At 34.8% G+C, this 20,363-nt stretch overlaps 4 protein-coding genes across 6 annotated transcripts; 2 read left to right on the top strand and 2 right to left on the bottom strand.

Annotated features, from left to right (window-relative positions):
* The first annotated feature begins 97 nt into the window (after positions 1-97).
* Positions 98-3,497, top strand: LOC123215845 (transcription factor 25). The gene is made up of 4 exons (XM_044636104.1): positions 98-432; positions 974-1,518; positions 1,774-2,685; positions 2,953-3,497. The coding sequence occupies exons 1-4, from the start codon at positions 250-252 to the stop codon at positions 3,248-3,250; spliced, it is 1,938 nt and encodes a 645-aa protein (XP_044492039.1). The 5' UTR covers positions 98-249; the 3' UTR covers positions 3,251-3,497.
* Positions 3,498-4,620: 1,123 nt separating this feature from the next.
* LOC123217730 lies at positions 4,621-11,239 on the bottom strand. 2 transcript variants are annotated; one of them, XM_044638837.1, is made up of 14 exons: positions 10,738-11,239; positions 10,311-10,649; positions 10,033-10,212; positions 9,535-9,670; positions 8,999-9,333; positions 8,217-8,346; positions 7,872-8,000; positions 7,677-7,721; positions 6,983-7,062; positions 6,487-6,583; positions 6,293-6,382; positions 5,480-5,533; positions 5,184-5,255; positions 4,621-5,107 (listed from the first exon to the last, which is right to left on the bottom strand). In XM_044638837.1, the coding sequence occupies exons 1-14, from the start codon at positions 11,124-11,126 to the stop codon at positions 4,955-4,957; spliced, it is 2,229 nt and encodes a 742-aa protein (XP_044494772.1). In that variant the 5' UTR covers positions 11,127-11,239; the 3' UTR covers positions 4,621-4,954. The 2 variants fall into 2 exon arrangements, with proteins under 2 accessions (XP_044494772.1, XP_044494773.1); XM_044638838.1 differs by having other exon boundaries at positions 5,184-5,249; positions 10,738-11,238.
* Positions 11,240-11,526: 287 nt separating this feature from the next.
* Positions 11,527-14,540, bottom strand: LOC123215293. 2 transcript variants are annotated; one of them, XM_044635327.1, is made up of 2 exons: positions 14,223-14,540; positions 11,527-13,540 (listed from the first exon to the last, which is right to left on the bottom strand). In XM_044635327.1, the coding sequence occupies exon 2, from the start codon at positions 13,403-13,405 to the stop codon at positions 11,738-11,740; it is 1,668 nt and encodes a 555-aa protein (XP_044491262.1). In that variant the 5' UTR covers positions 13,406-13,540; positions 14,223-14,540; the 3' UTR covers positions 11,527-11,737. The 2 variants fall into 2 exon arrangements, with proteins under 2 accessions (XP_044491262.1, XP_044491261.1); XM_044635326.1 differs by having other exon boundaries at positions 11,527-13,474.
* Positions 14,541-17,127: 2,587 nt separating this feature from the next.
* On the top strand, positions 17,128-19,879 carry LOC123217260 (GEM-like protein 2). The gene is made up of 4 exons (XM_044638163.1): positions 17,128-17,546; positions 17,649-17,750; positions 18,563-18,837; positions 19,429-19,879. Exons 1-4 carry the CDS (start codon positions 17,483-17,485, stop codon positions 19,675-19,677), a joined length of 690 nt encoding a protein of 229 aa, XP_044494098.1. The 5' UTR covers positions 17,128-17,482; the 3' UTR covers positions 19,678-19,879.
* The last annotated feature ends 484 nt before the right edge of the window (positions 19,880-20,363 follow it).

The following is a 20,363-nucleotide window of genomic DNA, read 5'->3' as shown; positions in this document are numbered from 1 at the left end:
TATTAAATTCACAGGATTAATTTTAAAATACGCAGAGAAGCCTCAAAGTTTGGGAAATATTGTAAAAACCTATATATTTCAAAAAATAACAAATACCTCACAGTTTAGATGAGGAAATTGATAGGAATCGAAGGTATAAAGTTGAAACGTGTATGTCCCCATAATATTTCCTGTCTCTGTAGTTTGTGTGATATAAATTAAAATCACACAATTAGCGAAAACCTAATTTCTGATTTGTAAAAATCAAGAATGTCGAGTAGATTGTTCAAGAAGATTGTCAAAGAACAAGAACAAATACAGCAACAGCGCCAAGAAACTGAAGAAGAGCAACAGCTGAACGACGATGAATCCGAGTCTCCGGAATCGGGTTCTCGCCCTTCCAAAAACCCGTTTGACCTCCTTAATGACGGTGACGATGACCCTGAACCTGAGGTTTTTTCCCCTAACATTAATTCTTATTATCATCGTTATTTTTGTTATTGTTGGTTTATTTTGCTATGAATACTGGAATTGGATTATCCACCAAATGGTTTAATTCCAAGGTTGTATTTAAATCTTTAATTACTTTTGATTGATTTTATTTGCTGGTTGATTAATGTTTATTAAAGTCAATTTGAATATACGTGTTAAATTTATTGCAAAATATTGACATCGGTGCTAGGGGTAGAACTGCTCTTAGTAGTATATTTTTCAATCGGTCTTGTTGCTTGTTTACTTCATTTGCTTTGCTTATGATGCTCCATCCTTGAGTCCTAAACCCAATTAGCTCCTAAAACCAACAATTTTTTTGGTAAATGCACATCTTGTGAAATTTGTTGACATATATGAAGTTTTCTGGTTAATGTTTCTTGTAGATGTTTTAATCTTTTATTTTTTATTCCATAAAGTGATGCTAATGGTTTCAGGAAGGGCAGTTATGGAGTACATATCTTACTCTGAACTACTAATTATCCATCTCATCTGTATTTTGCAGGAGACAGAAATCGCTAATGAAACATTGATACAGGACAAGAATAGCAGAAAACCGTCTGTGCAGCATACTACCATAGATGTAGTTCCAGCATCCAATCACAAATCAAAGAAAAAGAAAAAGAAGAAAAGCAAGGAGAGCTCTACTTCAAGTATAGACAGAGTTGAAAGATCATTGGATGCAGCTTTAGATAATTTATCTTTGGATACTAACTGCTCTAGTCATCAACCTGGCCCTATAATTGTCAAACTACAAAATGCTAAAGCTCATGATAACTTTGTCAAACAGCAATCAGTTTCCTTATTACAAGTAGATTCCAGATATTTGAATGCTGAAAATGAGCTGCGAAGAATATTTGGATCCAAGGTGGTGAAGTCATTTGAGAGAACTCATCAAAGTGGCAATTCTAGACAGGTACGTGGGGGAAGACGTGGAAGTCATCATGTAAGAAAGACTATCTTAGTCTCTCCATCAGAACAATGGCCTCGTTGGGATGGATCACTTTCCATGGAACTTTTGGAACCCAAGGATGGATATAGTTACTTCAGGTAAGTGTCAATGAGTGTTACAGACAAGTATTTGTATTGTGATCTGACAACTTCAAATAATTATTGTGCATTAAGATTAATTTTAAGTAAATTCGTTATTGCAACACACCAATTTTATGTATGCCATTTATCATTCTGTGCTTAGTTTATCTGTAAATGCCTATAGCATATGTTGTTAATATTATATGTGGTAGCATTTTTTTTTTATACTTGTTTTAGTGATTATACATTTTTGCTTTTTATCTTGTTGTGTAGATATGTCCATTCACCTTCTTATGGTCAAGCTCAGAGAGCATTTGAAGCTGCCCAAGCTATTCATGATCTTAACGGTGTAACAACTGTTTTGTTTTATCATCCTTATCATTTGGATTCATTGATAACAATAGCAGATTATTTCAAATTTGTGGGTGAACATCAAATGGCTGCAGATGCTGTTGCAAAGTGTTTATATGCCCTAGAGTGTGCATGGCATCCCATGTTCACTCCCTTGCAGGCTAATTGCCAGCTGAAAATCAGCCATGAAACAAACAAACCTTTGTTCAAAACCCTTTTCACTCACATGATGAACATGGATAGACGTGGTTGTCATCGATCTGCCCTGGAAGTGTGCAAACTTCTACTTTTACTTGATTCAGATGATCCAATGGGGGCCTTATTCTGCATTGACTACTTTGCATTGAGGGCAGGGGAGTATGCATGGTTGGAGCAATTTTCTGAAAACTATAAGAGTGATAATTCCTTGTGGTTGTTCCCAAATTTCTCATTTTCCCTTTCTGTTTGCCGGTTTTATCTTGAGCGGGAGCAAGCATCACAAGATGCTGATATAGATAATGGAAAGGCTACTTCTGCTGATCTTATGAAACAAGCTTTGATGCTTCATCCTTCTGTCCTTAAGAAACTTGTGGCAAAGGTACCTCTAAAAGATCAGGCATGGACAAGTATACTCAAACACACTTATTTCCATTCAGATCAAGCAAAGATCCCATCATTGGATCATCTGATTAGCATATATGTGGAGAGGAGCTATATTATATGGAGGCTTCCAGATCTGCAAAAATTGCTTCGAAACACCGCACAACTGGTGATTGACACATTGGAACACAATAAAAGTGAAGCTAAGGATTGGGCTTGTGTAAGAGAAGAAGCATTCCCATCTGAGAAAAATGAGTGAGTAATTCAATAAAATGATAAAATTTTATTTTTTACTGTAGAACTCTTGTGTTCTGGCTTAAGTTTTATTATTATGTGCTGAATCAAATTTATAGGTTGATGTCAACGAATTAGTTAGATGAACGGGCATTGGTGCCATATAAAGATTAAGCTGGATTTCATTTTTGTCCAACTCTAAATTTATAGATTATATTATTCTACAACTCACATGTTAGTAAACGACATTATTTGCTTTGGAATTTGTGTTTTTTTTTTTTTGGCCAGGTATGCTCATTTGTTGGTACAAGATTTTTCTGATTCGGTACCAACTCTTCCGCCTGATAACCTGCAAAACTTTGTGGTTGATGCGAGGAGGGGGGAAGCTGTGCATAATGTGCAATTCGCAGATCCACTTGACGGTGACCAAGCTCCACCTCCACGTGATGCGGCAAATCGCAATCCTTTGGCTGTCTTTTTTGAGTCAATGCTACCTTGGGTTAATTATGGAGATGGACAAGATTTTAATGGAGCTGATGAGGATAACCAAATTAATGGGCATGGCCAAGATAATCAAGATAATTGAGTGGCAATGAGCATCAAGACTGTAATACTTCAGGCAAAAGTGTACTATTTTAATTAATAGCACCACTTTATGCACATTAATTAATTTCCTGTAAAGTTTTTATGAGTTTCAGCTGAGAAGGATCTCACTTGTAGGAAGTTATGTTCCAGCCAAGTTTATGTTGTTATAAGAGTTTGTGAATTTTATGGTAGGCATTTCAGACCTCTTATTGAAAGTTGATTTAGTATTTTTGTACTAAATTTTGACATGTTGCAGAGTACTTGAATGCCCAGAACCTGGATAATTCAGAACGAAGATGTACTAATTAATGAGAATGTTATGCATGGTTAAATTTCATAATTATATTAAATATTCCAGTTCTATTATGTGAAGGAATTATCATGGACTAGGACTGCCGTTTTTTCTATAGGTCTGTTATGGTTTTATTTCTGCAAAACTGTTGGGAAATAGGATCATGTGCTGTGGAGGAGTTTATTAGTACTTTACCCAGGCTTGTGGCAAATGTTTCGCAATCAAAAAATTTGAATAAACCGCTGAACACTTGTTCCTAATCAATCAGATTCCAACACCATAAACTCTGGTGCCATAACAGAGGGTTTCCTGTTTGAAAATATTATGATGTGTGATGATACCAGGTGAGCGTTTTAAGCTGATTATAACCATTATCTCCAGGAATTTGGACAACGGATGATGGAGTAGAGTCATTGTCAGCTCAGCTCATCGAGACTTTTCATCGTACTCGATAGCTAACATTACCAGGACAAGCAATAATGAATGGTTCACTTTGGTGAGCAACTGATTTACAATCCGCCGCATCTGGAAGGGGACCCTGTGAATCCTACAATCTCCCAGTAAACCATGCTTTGAAACAAGGCATCGAGTAAGCCACAGCTAGTTTTTGTTACTTCAAAAGATGACTTTTTTTTTTCTTTAAAAATTTTCTGAAGTCTGTGAAATGCATTTGCAGATTTCTGTACAGACATAAGCATCAGTGAGGAGCTGCAAGCTATAATAGCTCCGGCAAAAATTTAATGAAACTGATTTAGTGCAAATGAAGTGCCTTTTCTGTGGCAACCATGAGCAGATTTTGTAATTTCTAAACATATTTAATGTGATATCTTAGACAAATCTCAGAAAGACACAACATGGGAGAGATGTTAAATTCTCTCATTTTATAAGTTAAAAATGAGAGAGAATTTAACTGATTAAATAATATGTGAACTCTTTAAAATGTTGAGATGTGTTTTGGATTGTAAATCTAAAAATAAAACTATGATGAATTATATGTCTAAAATGAACAATATCGCTATTAGATTAGGGATGCTACATTTAAAACTCAAATTCCTGTGACAAACCCAAATCCAGGGGGGTAATTATCAACAAATTCTTTTATATATTCTAAATTTATACTTATTTTATGAACATGTAAAAAATAATACGCGTATTGCACGCAGCCAGTCAAAGGACTATTTAACCTTTCCTATTTGTATAGAAATGTGCTTTTAGGCCGTGCAGTTGGCAGTAAACACCTGAAAAAGCTAACACATGTATTACAAGTAATACATGATAACAAGATCTAACTAGTAATAATAGCATGTATATTACAACCGATCTATACCTTTCCCCAAATATACTTCCTCAACTAAGATAACCAATTTTCTAATACTGTACCGGGTAATATGATCTCGCAATTGATGACAAAACTTAACCTAGCAAACCATTCCAACGTTCCTTAAGGGCCTCATAAGCCTTGGAGCATGGTGTTGCCTGCAATTGATATCTTCCATCAATGGATATTTCCGAGACCATGCCCAACCTTACTAATAATTTCACTGCCTTCTCAATTGGCATTTCAACCTGCATTCATGTCAACCCAATTGATAATTTAATATAAATTAGCAGGCTTACTTGGGAGTGACCGCAATATATTTACCTTCACTTCAAGAACATCGTACATAAATTTCTCACATTTGTTTCCAACAGTCTGATGACAGATGCCCTGCAACTAGAAGAATCTCGCCGTGAATGAGAGTTGCAAGTGAGCAATCTTTTTAAGAAAAGCAGATATGTTAATCAAATATCCTAAACTTGCAATTGGCAGATAATATTACACCAACATCACAGATTTAATCTACTCCAAACACACATTATCATATTCAAACCAAAAGGAAAATTGAATTGCACCATCACCAGATAATTTTAACATGTGATGGGAGCGGAAGGGCAAACCTGACAAGTCTCTTCGTTAAGCAGGATAGCATAGGTCAAAATGGCTTCCTTGTACTGCAGACAATAAATAGCAAGAAAAAAAGAATCAAATAGAAATACATTGTGGAATTTAAATGAAAATGAGAAAAACAGAAGAGGGGGGAGATGGGATTCCTATTTTTTCTGCTGGTGTTTTTTGTTTCTCAACAATTTCACATCATTTATATTAAGCCAAGCAGTCCTGAACAAAAAAGAGAGTCATTTCTAAATAGCACTAGTCCCTTATCATACGATTATTAATGGATATAACAAAATTCTTTTTAATGCATCACAATATAAGAAATCTAGTTAAGCTTCATCGAGCTGGTTGTAACAATTTCTTGTCAGCTAATGTTTATAAAATTAGGCTGTACCCTTTGTCAAGGGCATAGTTCTTGCTAAAATCATGTGATATCAGTTCAGGCAGTAGTGGGAATCGTTGACAACATTCAATTTTGCATAGTATTCAATAATAGCTCACAACAAACATCAAAATGATAGTGATCTACCATGCAAGTAACATCCTGTCACATCCAGAGTACTGGAAATTTTCTCTCTTTGAAATTAACATCTGAACCACATGGTCACATTTCACTGAATTATCTTTCCTATTCAATTTTACAAGTTCATTGGAATAGTAAAAAACAACTAATTCAAAAATCATATTTGAAATCAAGTTTGCAACAAAAAAATGTCCTTGGTAATCTATCCTAATCATGAAATCCACCAGATAATAGAAAATTAAACTTGTCTATGCCATTCTTGAAAACTAGATAAATCAAAAGAGTTCCTCACTAGCTGCTGTTCAGAGGCATCCAGAAGAAAATGAACTGAACCAAATCCACTTGCCAAGGTCTTCTCATAGAGTGTCTTGTTAACCAAAAGCTGAAATAATAAATTCCATCAAAAAATTTCTTAATCTCATTACCTGCATGACATAAAAAACAATAATTTCCAAAACTGAAAGGTAGTTAATTTGGTTGACTCACCTCATACCTATCTCGTGTCTGTTTATAACCCAAAACCACACGGGTGATATATAATATAAGGGCAGTGATAGCAATCACATCGAGAAATACTGCTGATCTGTTTTGGATAAAAAAAATTAATATGTTATGGTTAATTTTTAAATGAACTGCAACTATTCAATTTCATTATGAAACTTGAACAACCTGTAACTTGAGACCAAAAGATGCTTTTGAAGTGTCTCGTCATCCAATAAAGGGAGAAAACAAAGGGAAAATAGTCTTAATGAATTTTTGACTTCACGTTGAAACTTTTTGGTCATTTCAAAAACACACAGAATACAATTATAAAAACAAGGCCACTTCCAAGTCTTCTATTCAACAGGACCATGAAAATTTGACAAACTGCTATACCATTTTGCATTATCTTCCTTGGATCTAGAATGTGATATTGCTAGAATATAATATTTAACTGCTAGAAAACCAAAAATAAATCATCTAAAATGAAAAGCCAACATACGGGGAAGATAAGATGTCCTCAAATTTGTAGTTTATGAAAAAAGCCAAAAGACCCACAATTGTGGCAACATCTAAGCGCACCTGCAACCAGTCAACGTGATCAAGTCAAGTGGCTAAAGTTCCGAAAAACAACCTACAAACTATGATGCAACAATTTATCCCATCAGTAATTACAAAAGCATGAATAAGATCCGTTATGACACTATCCACTTCTCAAAGTATACTAGGTTTTAATTGTGACTAAGTTTTAAGGCATCCAGAACCTACCATTGCTAGGTTTCTTTGGCTGCCCAGTACTATGATGTCAAGTAGTAACATGTGACTGCACACCTCTAAATATATAATTTCAGTAATTAAGGTAATCAAACATTGTCTCTAACTGAAACATCCAACTCCATACAATCTACACAAGCAGAATCCATAAATATATTTCAATCACCACCAGCCCAACTAAGCAGATTCTTCAATGAAAACAAAGGAAAGACATAACCATAACACTAAACAATGTAATTCATAATAAAAATAGCATCATATCATAGTTGATTTCATAATTAGAGCATACAAGCGATGTCACTTAAAAATCAGTGTAATTGGATTTTATTTGACAAAATTCCACAGGGTGATATGGATGTTATTCAGGGAATCAATTAAAAATTATCAATAATGCAGGGAATATATATTCAGCGACTTCTTACTGTGTCAATGATACGGAAAGATAGCTTCTTATGAGGAAATATAACCTACAAAAGAATTTGTAAACAATGAGAGTAGGCAGTAAATACCTGAAAAGTGAATCTAATTAGAAAAAGAAATTAAAAAATGCAAGTAAAATGAGACAACCATGAGATATAAGAGAGATTAACAGACTTTGAAGTGTCAGAAGTATTTACGGGTAAATCTGGAATAGGAATTCTCTCATAGATCTTTAACTGCATTGGTGGAACTTCAGTTTTATCTTTTGTTTCCTTCTTGTCTATGTCACTGGTATAAAGCAAAATCAATTCCTCAAATGCTGGCTCCTAATGAAGAAAGATGCCAAAGTTAAGAAACGATTAATGGCAAGCAACAATGAAAATTGAACAAGATATGTCTAAGACTACTTAGTTTACAATTACATGATGTGTACAAATTGTTATAGGGCGATAATTGTTAAGCTTAAAATGTCTATCCCAAATAAAGATTTTATAAAACAATTAAAGAAATTTATCATATAAGACAATGTATATAAAGAATACCTGAAGTATCGATTTCGAGAGGAGAATGGATACAGAAGTTTTAAATATTTTCCAAAGATCATTTCCACAATATTTTCTTGAAGCAGGCCTCCATATATCACTAAGTGATATCCTTGATAAGGAAATAGGCCTGGTGAACAATTCCTAAATTACTTCATCAACTCAAATAAGAAAATTTCATTTTAGATAACATCCAACTAAAATAGTTAGTTAAACCTTGGAGAAAAACACTGTTAGTTATTTGTATGAAAAACACATTAAATTGCCCTTCAAAGTTAACCTGTGGTCCAGTAAATTTCCACATTTTGTAACTTTTCCCATTTCCAGAGAAAAGTTAATTCTCCAGTCCATCTTCACTGGTGCAATCACTTCAATCAGATATTATAGATTTATTTTGGATGAACAAAACATTCTTTTATGAAAAGCCCAAACCCAAGTGCACACCATCCTTGGGTTGTTTGAATTCATGCCTTCCTTCTCGAAACAAGCCTTTGACACTGATTGTACAGGAGTTCATTCATGTCAAGGTAAATTAATTGCACCAGCCTAAAAGATATAATCAAGTTGTGATAGCAAACATAGACAATCAAGGTTCTTATTGTGAGAAACAATAATATGACAAATATTTGTTAAACATTTCTTAAGTTTATACCACCATTAAGACTCCAACCAAATTACAAAAACAGAGTTGAATTTCTCTCCTACCATTAGCTGAAGAGAATAAAATAGATTACTGAAAGATAGTTGAGTTAAGAAGAGAACAAAAAATTAACTGGACAAACCTTAAATAAGGTTCAGATGCATTACTATTGGTCTCAAGCTGAAAAGTTGTTTCTGGAGTAGGAGAAGTAAATCCAATTAGTGTAAGCAGTTTTCTCAAAAGCCTCCCACGTGGTCCAACAGGTGACAGAAAACCTTCATAACGACTAACTGCCTTCTGTGCTGCCAACCAAATAGGTAGTTCATCATCTGAAAGCTGGTCTGCACCCAGCATACCTTCAGAAGTTTCTTCATTACTAAAATGAGATTGTTGAGAAAATGTCAGTTCCTTAAGCCAAGACTTCATTCTCTTAGTTATATCCTGTACTTCTTGTGTCTGAGAAGCATTTGTAAGAACCTGCCATAAAGCATTAAGTTCTAAAGACATCAAATTGAACAATGTATATAATGACATTGGATTAGAAGAAAAATGAAAATAAATCAAGTTAAATGTTTTAAGGTAATTATTATAAATGAGAGAACATATACAGGGAAAGAAGGGCTAATCGTACATAACAATATAAAGCCACAAAGTATTCAACAGAAAAAAGGTTATGACCTCACTAATCCATTTGCCAACTTTCTCCAATGATTTTGAAATAATGATGAAGATCTTTTGCAGAAATCTGGATTGTATGTAATCCAATTTCTCAACAATTAATAGGCCCTTCTGCCTCTCAGTTGCATAACCTCGCCTGTATTGAAAATCATGTTAAACATATGATATTTTGAAGTCCAGAGTAGAAAAGTGAATAATTGTCCCCCATGGTTGTTAGGTGAGTAAGTATGTGAAGACATCAGAGTCTAAATGCTGTAAATAATTAGGCATGCTACCAACTCTGTAGCTATTTGCATTCCCTTTGTCGTTTTTTTCCCTACAAGCTACTTCTTTCAACCATTCATTTGATGGCTGGACCAACCAACTTGCCCTCATCTAATTTATTGCATTACTCAATATGGTACTAGATAAAGTGTTAGAAATTGCATTAATAAGGAAGTCAATGAATTTCCCTAATGGATTAACAGCAATCAAAATATGTACTTATTACACATTTACCTGAATATTATTGCATTAGATTCTGATGCCCTCTTCCAGTCAATGTATATTGGCAAAGTTAGGAGATAATCTGTGTTTAAGGCAGATGTCAACACCAAATCTGTAACTGAAAGTTCTTCAAACTGAGCATTACTAAGCAATTGCATGAAAGCACGCTGGAAACGAGTGGCAACAGCAAGTCTGAAAATGTTTTTGCATAATAAGTAGAAATCTAACCAATAAAACGTAGCAAATATGTTTAGACAATGATTAAATAATTCAATACAACAATAACAAACCTGGACTCGTTATATTTTTCTACATTTTTGGCAGGAGTACCTATAAGATTCCATAAGTCCAGACCATAATTGAATGGTGGTAACTCATTCGGTTCAGTCTTCTCTCCTTCATCATCACCATATTTATTTGTGCTCCCGTTCCTATTGATGATATCATTATCAGGGTCAGAGCTTTCCGTGTTAACTACATGAGCCGACTTATTTTCTTTGCCAATATTCACAAGTTTTGTGTCTAAGGTAACTGATTCTTCACCACCCACGGAATCCGTAAAGAAATAATCACTTCGCATTTCTTCTAAAATGCTCTTGTGTTCAGCATGAAGAATGGAATCCAAACACCTGCAGTTGAATTTAGAAAAAGAGACCAATAAGAAAGCGGATAATTATAATTTAAAAAAAAAAAAACATTTGTAATGATTTTACTCACGAGGCGATAAGAAGGAACTGATCGCTATCATCTTGAGAATGGAACATCACTGATACAATGGCATCCAGAAGCTCTACTTTGGAAACCGAGATGTATTTCTGTCTTGGCACTTGAATTCTTGAAATTGAAATTTGTTCTTCTTCTTCTTCATCTTGATCCCCAGGCGCCACATCCTTCTTCATCTTCTTTGAAGTCGATTCAATAACATCACTATTAGGTTTTAGTTCAAACTCAGATTTTAACGGCTTATCCATCTGTATTTCCGGCAATCTCAAGGAGGCGGTCGGATCTCTTGAAGGAGCAATGGTGGTGGCAGACAGAGTATGAGTTTTTGATAAACAATACATCATTCGAGTTGACGACGGAGAGAGAATTCGCCATGATAACATTGATCAAACCCTAGTAGAAACAATTTAAAGGTTTTTGAATTTTGATTAGAGGATGCTGGAACACCTCCAGCGGGAAAAATTAACTGTTATAAGCATATTAAATGCGTGGCGCGGCTTTAATTCTGTTATTTGGATAAGAAAATCCGGGATGGGTGTTACCTTTGTCCTGGGCCCACGGTGTTTATCTCAAAATTCAGAAAGCATATTAAAAATTAAAATATTAAAATATTCTTGGCCAAATATGAAAGAAAGACACGGATAATTTTAACGTTAAAAATAGCCTATTTTTGAAAATCAACTGTGGATTATTGACGCCTCCTCAAAGTCAAATGAGCATTTTATTAATTTAAAATAACCAACTAAGATATAGTTGCATGTATATGCGTAGAAAGACAGTTAATTATTGTTGAATAATATGATTGCCCTTAAGATGGCTTTTTCTTTTACCGATATACATTGATTTACATATGATGGATATAATACATGAAATGTTCTATCAAAACCATAGATGAAGTTTGACATTCTACTTTAACCCAAGAAGTTTCTTCAAGCTCTCTTTTCCGGGAGAGTGTATCTTTCCACCGTATTGCACTCTCCCTCTAACACTGACACTATTTTGAGCTTGCAGAGTTTAAATCAGGTCCTGCTGTTAGTGGCTTCCCGAAATCAAATGGCTTATGCTTGACTTGAGCTTTCCTTCGCTTGTATGTCAAAGGAAACACAGGTTCATTTTTAAGCCCCTCTGAATTTTTGACACTCACATCCATCTGGCAATTAATTTGATCTGAAGACCGCACTTCTGTTTCCTGCTTACTGATGCCTACATCTGGAACCCTTGGGACCATGTTCGGAATGCTTGGATTTACGGTAATATACTCTTGTTGCATTGGTTTTATCTGGCACATTCCCTCATAGCACTGAATTTTAAAAGGAAATTTTGCCAAGGAACTCTCATGAATTCCTTTACTTCCCGTTCCACCAAAATAATACCTCTTAGGACCCATTGTATCCATTAAGGACTCGGATTCAACGTTAACACTCCTTCCCACATTGCTTCTGGATAGCTTCTGTTCAACTAAATCAACAGTGTCATCTAATGATGTATCCATTTCCCTCCTTACCATCCTTGCCGAAGTAGAACTCTCTGAAAATCTACTGATTCCTGCAGCACTTTCTTGCTGATTCAGTACACACCAAGGCTCCTTCTTAGTCATATGAACTTCACCATCACCAACCCTATGCTGCAGAAAAGGGAGTTCGCCTAGAGCACCTGCCTCCCTGAAGGATGCAGATGTTGGTAAACAAGAGATTGGTTGTAGTTGTCTTGGCATCACTTTTGAATGCTCTAATGGGATGGAAGGAACTCTTGGTACTACTTTCAGCACACCTTTCGGCTCAGATCGATATTTTTCAGATGTGTCAGCAGCAGTTACTTTTGGATTGTGATTTTGTAGTAAACTTTTACGAGATGCCTTTAACTTCAGAAACCCCTTTGCATTACAGTTTGGAGTAACAATTTTCAACCTTTCAGTAGATAGAGATAGAAAGTTATTGTTAGCTGGGTTACTACTTACAAGCTTCATTTTCTTCGATAAATGGTGCTCGGGTATAATACTGTTAGTCTCATCACCTAACAAATCACTATCTTCAGGAACTGTATTCAGATCAAGCAAATTGTTGCCCCCATGTTTCCTCCTAGTTCTCCATGTATGAATTCTTCCGTGAACACCAATGCTCATTTCACACTGACTCCATTGCTTGCTCATGTCTTTGAACATTGCCACCATTTTGTCATGGTAAGATCTTAAAGAATGATAATACTTTGTCCTCTGCATAAATTGCAAACATTGTCTGAAGCAAGCCACCTTTGGAGGATAAAATCCACCTTTCAATCTCTTGAAAAATGTATCTACAGGATTGCCAAAATACATATCACTACCACCAAGAAGCTCCTTCATGGTCAGCCAAAAAGTCTGCTGGTCCACATCTGGGAGGTAAGCTGAGAGAAAAAACCTTTCTTCCTCTGTTAAACATGAATTCCATGTCTCCATAGATAATATTTCCCTCAAATCTGGCAAATCATACAGTTCATATGGTATGTTGCACATCTGCCCTTCCACCATGCCGAGCTCACAACCTACTTCTGCCAGCTCATGATCATCCTCTGAGTCCACATCCAGGACTGTGTTCTTTTCCACCTTCATGTCTTTACCATTTAAGTTAGAAATGTGTTTACAAAAGCCACCAACATCTTGCTGGCTAATTTTCAGGATGCCCATTAAGACAGAAAGGGTTATGAAGTCTATAGACTAGTCATGGGAAGATTTTGAAGTCGCCAGTGTGAAAATCTGATTCAGAAGAAATATACCAGGAAAAAGGAAGATTTTTAGCCATCAAACTCCAATTCCTGAACTCTGACAGAAGAACATTCAATCTTAACTACATAATCTCAAATTTGCAGTTAGAGACTACATTATTCATATAGTTGACCATATATCTTTATATCTAAATGATACAGCAACTGTAATCACAAACCTCTAACTTCCAAAAACTTAATTGTAGAAAGATCCGAGATTCTAGTGTGATTATAGTATACTACAGCATTGTAATCAATTTCTAACAATTGAAAATTCAAACAGCCAACTCAGCATATAAAGCAGGCGGAAATCTCCTTTAAGCAGTAAACCAAATCAAGGATGCAAAATTTTCACCAAATTCAATTGTTTATATCTTTGCATTATCTGCTAGTTCAGCTAATCAAGTCAAGACTCACATCCAAAATAAAAAACTCAGACTCCTAAGTAGTATAAACTATAAAGTCCACACACCAAAATTCCACCCACATGAAATGCAATGAATACGTTATTTACACAAGCCTGACAGATCTAACAGGTAATAACTCTAGGCAAATCTAAATCAAATTCCAATGTACAAATTAGGAAACAGACGCTACAACCAAAACTCTCAAATCTGCTAAAGAATAATATGATTGTCACATTGAACAGCACACAGAAGTTTATAAATGATTTGACTACGAATCTTCAACAAAAAGGAGTAATAAAGTATGAGTAGATCAAGCCATAGAATATAATTTACCAGAAACTAGGGTGCTCCCCGAAGGGCTTTCTACTACAACCGTACAATCAAGAGAATCGGTAACAGAAGTGTGGAATTTGCAAGCAAGCAAATTGAACAAAAGGAAGGAAGACAGAAGCAGCAACCGAGCAGAAAGAATAGATTGAACTCTGAGTACAAAGCAACCGAGCTGAACCCTTAACAGTGGAGTTAAGCAATAGAATTGGGTTTTACCTGGCGACTCTTGACAATGGAAACAACGTCATTACCTTTATTTGCCCCTCCCCCTACACCTTACTGTTCTTTTTTTCACTCTTTCCCTTTTTTTTCTCTTCTGTCGTTTCTGTTTTAAGTTTTAACATTTCTTTGCAAAGTATGCGAACAAAACTCTTCCCGCATAAAGGTTTGCTACATGCAATGAATTTTTTTATAAGTTAAAAAAAAAAAAAAAAGTTTTTTCCACCCATCTTTATGTGACAAAAATAATCTTTAATTTTTAAAATTAAAGTTTCAATTTTAATGATAGACCCCAAAAAAAAAAAAGATATTATTCAATTACCATTGAAAAATTATTACGCTAAACTATTTTATAATTATAATAAAATAGGAAAATTTTTATTAATTTTTTAATAACTAAAGTAAACATAGTAATAAAATTATATTTTATATTAATTATTATATTACTATTGATAATTAAGAATCTTATTTGTATTTATTGAATGAATAAATTTAAGATACAATAATTGAATTTATAATTATTTCATCAGATAAATTAAAATTATTTAAATTTATATTCTAACTGTAAATTGAAATCCTTCATAAGTAGTTAATGGGTGAATTTTTATATGGATTAATTAGAGTTATTAATGTTAAGTAAAGTTATTCCTTTATTAATCAAGGATTTACAGTGTATCAAAATCCAGTTGTTGTAACATAACTTGGCATTCGTGCAAACGTGTAACAAGTTTTATTCACATAGGCTGTAGGTAAAGTTTGGTACACTATAATTCCTATCTTACCATAATAATGTTATTCCATGAATATTCTAGTAAGCCAAATCAAGCTTAAATAGATAAAGCTTTTGGATGGTTGATCGGACGAGCTTATAAGTTTACAATTAGATTTGAATAAAATATTAATAATTTTTAGTTTTAATTCTTAAATTTATACTTTTGGTATGTATTCGGTTGAGATAAGTAAATATATATATATATATATATATACACTTTTAATCATATAATTATAATAAAAATATAAATTATTATATTCTAATATAATATTTAAAAATATTTAAAAAATATTTTTTTTAATAAAATCCGATTTAACTGAACTTATTAATTAAACTTGCTAATTAATCTAGACTTCACTAGTGGGCGTCTTTCTAAATAATGGAGCAAGCCATTGGAGTACCGTACCTACAATTAAACGTTATTTAGAAGAAACCTTCTAAGTATTAAATTATAATTAAATGCCATTAAATGATATTTTCGTTTTATCACTCAAAATAATCTCAGACGTTAGTTTGATTTTAACTTTAGTGAATATCTTTCCCAAAAAAAGCTTTTAAATTAATAATATTATTAATTTGTATTTTTGTTCTTTAACAATTAATTATGATTAATTAATGGCCAAACGACTATTTCCCACCCAAGGTTTAGCGTTTTCTCAAAAGTCCCCCCTTTAACTATGGAAACACCAAACACCCACCCATGGCCGGTTAGATTTAACCAAACCCTAACGGCTGAAAATTTTATCTCCTTTTGCCCCCCTAAACTTTAAAAACTGAAATTTTCCCCCCGCCTAAGTTTTAAAAAATGACAGTTTCACCCTAGGGTTTGGTTTTGAAATCTCCGGCGACCTCTCCGGCTCCGTTGCCGACGGCCGCTCCCTCCGGAAGCAACCTCTCCTTCCGGCGATCTCTTTCCTCCCATTTGGAGGTCCGATCGGCGCCCAGAGACGCCGTGGGAGACGAAGACTTCGTCGGGAAGACGAAGTTCTTCGTCTTCCCAGAAGAAGACCTCTGGGAAGACGACCGTCTTCCCAGACGAGGACGACGGCATCGGCTTCGTCTGGGAAGACGAAGAACTTCGTCTTCCCGACGAAGTCTTCGTCTCCCACGGCGTCTCTGGGCGCCGATCGGACCTCCAAATGGGAGGAAAGAGATCGCCGGAAGGAGAGGTTGCTTCCGGAGGGAGCGGCCGTCGGCAACGGAGCCGGAGAGGTCGCCGGAGATTTCAAAACCAAACCCTAGGGTGAAACTGTCATTTTTTAAAACTTAGGCGGGGGGAAAATTTCAGTTTTTAAAGTTTAGGGGGGCAAAAGGAGATAAAATTTTCAGCCGTTAGGGTTTGGTTAAATCTAACTGGCCATGGGTGGGTGTTTGGTGTTTCCATAGTTAAAGGAGGGACTTTTGAGAAAACGCTAAACCTTGGGTGGGAAATAGTCGTTTGGCCTTAATTAATACTAAGATTTTGTGAGATTAATGTAAGTCTGAATTATGAACCACTAATAAGTAGACATACAAAACGAGTTTTCTCAATTTTAAATCATTAACATGTTAACATTATGTAAAAAAAAATCTTCTAATTTTATATATTTTAAATTCTGATCCTGATTTCCCAATTTTTCATAGAATAGTTGAACTCTTTTATCTTTATTATTTGTGTTAAACAAACGAATTTCATTAGATGTCTCTCTTTCGAAACAACGACACTATATATATATATTTTTTATATACAAAATATCAAATTTACCTCTCATTTAAATTTTGATTATATTATTAATTTATAATTTTTTGATTAAAAATATGTCCTTTTATAATTAATTAAAAATATAATATTCTCTTAGGATTTTTGAATAATCTATTTAAAATTTTTGCTTTATTTTTGAATCGTGTTCACATATAAATATGCGATAGAATGGATCAAACGGAAAGTGAAAATGGGTGTAAAAAGCAAAGAGAACGAAGATGGTTCGTCCACTGTTGTTTGTTCGAAGAATCTTTCTCTGCTCGAGACTTAACAAAAAGAATGCCAAAGAGTGAAGGGACGGCGCCTGTGATGCGATTCCATTTGCCGCCTATTGTGTAGCCTGGCCTGTCATATGATCGTCACTATCATATTCTTCATCATCTTCCTCCTTTCAAGTTGTGCAGTTATACCTTTTACTTTATTTGGATTCCCAGAACCGACATCTTACCGAAACCACTTCAAATAACCCACTCAATCAATCAGCGCAAGTGTAAGATAAACACCCGTGTAACCCCTGCCACTACCCACGCCATGAGTTCGAACAATAACAGCAATCCTTACATCCGTCTTTCCTTTCATTATGCGTCTTATGGGAGTGAGTTATGAAGTTAATCAGCTTGGTGTAATTGTTGTTTGTGGTTGGGAGATAAGGAGCATGCTATTTTTTGTTAACGATCGGCTGTTGATTTTCTTTCAGGACCGATTGGTACAATCTGCGAGATGTTGAACAGGTACGGGAAAAGGGTTGAAGATGCCACACGAAAAGCAGAGGTTTTTGCTGATAACATCTGGAATCACCGTAATTATTCCACTTTTAATACTCCCCATTTTTAAGCTTCTTTTATTTGTTTGTTGAGTTTTATGAAGACTATTATTAGCGTATTAGGAATTTAAATTTCTTGATTAAATACGAGCATCTGACTTATCGGACATCTTGCTCTCCATGAGTTATGACTAAACCATCGCCTCTACTTCACCTACAATTTTGCCTTGATTCAATTTGCAGTGAAATAGTGTAAATTTGAGTTTGCTTATGGAATTTGAGAGCGATAAACACACAGTCCGTAATTGCTTTTGAAGAGCTTACACTAATACTCTTTAATGTTCGTTTTGTAAAATCGGGTAAAATGGATTAAGTTAAAAGGGTTTGGTCCTAATGGGTGCTCGTTTGGATGGAGGGTTCTATTGGTATTATATTCTAACAGTGAGCTACAAGTACTTTGGATGTAACATTTAAATCTTTTAGGATTCAGCTTGCCTCGAAATTGCGGCCTGTGTTATCTCCATTATTGTTTGCAAATTGGGTCTCAACGTACTCTTCTATATCGTTTAATTTTCCTTCAGGACGTTGGAGAATCCCCCTCTTAATTGTTTGCTTTTCTCTCGTTTTCTTCATTATAAAGGATTGGAAAAAGAACCGTCTGGGTTTTTTTTTTTTTTTCTGTGAAAGCAATGAAACGGTGCCTGACTATCTCACTGGTCTTTTGGCAAGACATATAATACTTCAAATGCTTCGCAACTGCTATGCTCAAATTGTGTTTTGGTGGAAATCATGGTTGCATTTTGATAGCATGGTAGACACCAACATGTAATATTATTTTCTGTCAATAGTCAAGGTCAGTCCCAGCCTCGGCGATGCAGCAATGGCAAGGCTTGCTCAAGGAACCAAAGTGCTGGCTGAAGGAGGGCATGAGAAGTTGTTCCAACAAGAGTTTCAGATATTGCCTGGAGAGAAGCTCGTAAAGGCATTTGTGTGCTATCTGTCAACTTCCACTGGACCAGTGATTGGGACACTTTATATATCAACTAAAAGAATGACGTTTTGCAGTGATTATTCCTTCTGTCATTACACTTCCCTGGGACAACAGCAGTGGATGTATTACAAGGTATCACCTTCAGTTTTTGCTTAGACTCGATGGATTTTGCAGAATCTAATCTATAAATTGACATCCTGAACATGATACCTATCAGTTATTCATTCTTAACAATATCTGGGCAGTTTGAAATCTAGTTTGTCATTTCTCTGAGGCATAGAAAAGGATAAATTTTAGGTACCAACTACTGTCCATGCATGTGGCTACTGTCTTGCTATAAAAAAGGGGGAGAAAGTAAGTGTCTGAATTCTAATATTTGTGAGCTTGCACAGTATGTTCTAATGTCTATAGTGATCTGGGCACTTTAAATGGAAAAAATCCGTCTCAGGATGAAGAGTGCCTCTAAAAACAATGCCTCTAAACATGAAGCTCAAGTAAACTCCTTTCGCATGGTCAACAGATTTCAATATAAGCTAGGATTGCATTTTCTCAGAATGAAAGATAAGTTTAAAAAAAAAAAAAGAACAATGAAAAACTCACTCTATAAATTCTTCAATATTTAGTGGCTTGTTGGTTTTAAAACCATAATGGATAATTTTCCATCTAAGCGGTCTAGAATTTAATATTTCATTTTCCTTTGTTGGACTTTGTGATGATACCTAGGTGGTGGTGGGTCTTGATCAGCTGGGGACAGTGAATCCGTCTACTAATAGATTGAACCCTTCTGAAAAGTACATCCATATTGTCACCAGAGATGGCTATGAATTCTGGTTTATGGGGTTCATATCTTACGACAAGGCACTCAAGACTTTAACTGAAACTTTGCAGCACCACCGGGATTATTCTGCAGGAATTGTTCAAGTCCAAGTGCATGACGGTTCTGTTAATTCCACTCAAAATCCCAATCACTAAAATGATTAAAATGCATCTGTGAATATGTTATATGTAATAAAAATTTTCTGTTACTGAGTTGGCATTTTGTTTAGATATATCTAGTTTGCTTTATATGATAAAAATAAACACAGAAGCGTTGAGTGTCTCTGAGCTATGATTTTACTTTTGGTTCGTGCTGTATATGGCTTGGTTTTGTTATGAGACTACTAATTTCTCTTTACCGTTGCTTAGTATTGATCTGCTCTCTTCTCATTCCATGTTCCCCTTTCAGGCCCATAACCTTATAGTAATTGTCGTTGTTCCTCGGCCTACAAGTGTTAACTTGAAATTTGTTAGCAAGCAACTTCATTTAATTTACAGTAAGAACTTGTATTGAATTCAAAATAATGTCTTTAAAAATAACCCTTTTATAGCTCAAAATCAAAACCAAATGGGTGGGTGGGCTTCTGGATTAACATGATCCTAGTATCAAATGGGTTTAATAAACTAACGTGATTTTGATATCAAATAATAATATATTATAGATTGAAATTTATATTATATAAAATTAATTGATTTATATTAAAGTTTAATTTATTATATTTATATATTATTATTTATATTATATTTATTAGATGTTGAATTTTTATTAGACTGGAGAGTTCAGCCTCCAACAAACCTGAATACGTAAAAGGGCTTAAATATCTGGTCTTAATGGCAAAGTG

Source organism: Mangifera indica, chromosome 5, assembly GCF_011075055.1.
Source record: "Mangifera indica cultivar Alphonso chromosome 5, CATAS_Mindica_2.1, whole genome shotgun sequence".
In the NCBI taxonomy this organism is placed as follows: domain Eukaryota; kingdom Viridiplantae; phylum Streptophyta; class Magnoliopsida; order Sapindales; family Anacardiaceae; genus Mangifera; species Mangifera indica.
This window is presented reverse-complemented; position numbering and strand designations above follow the sequence as displayed.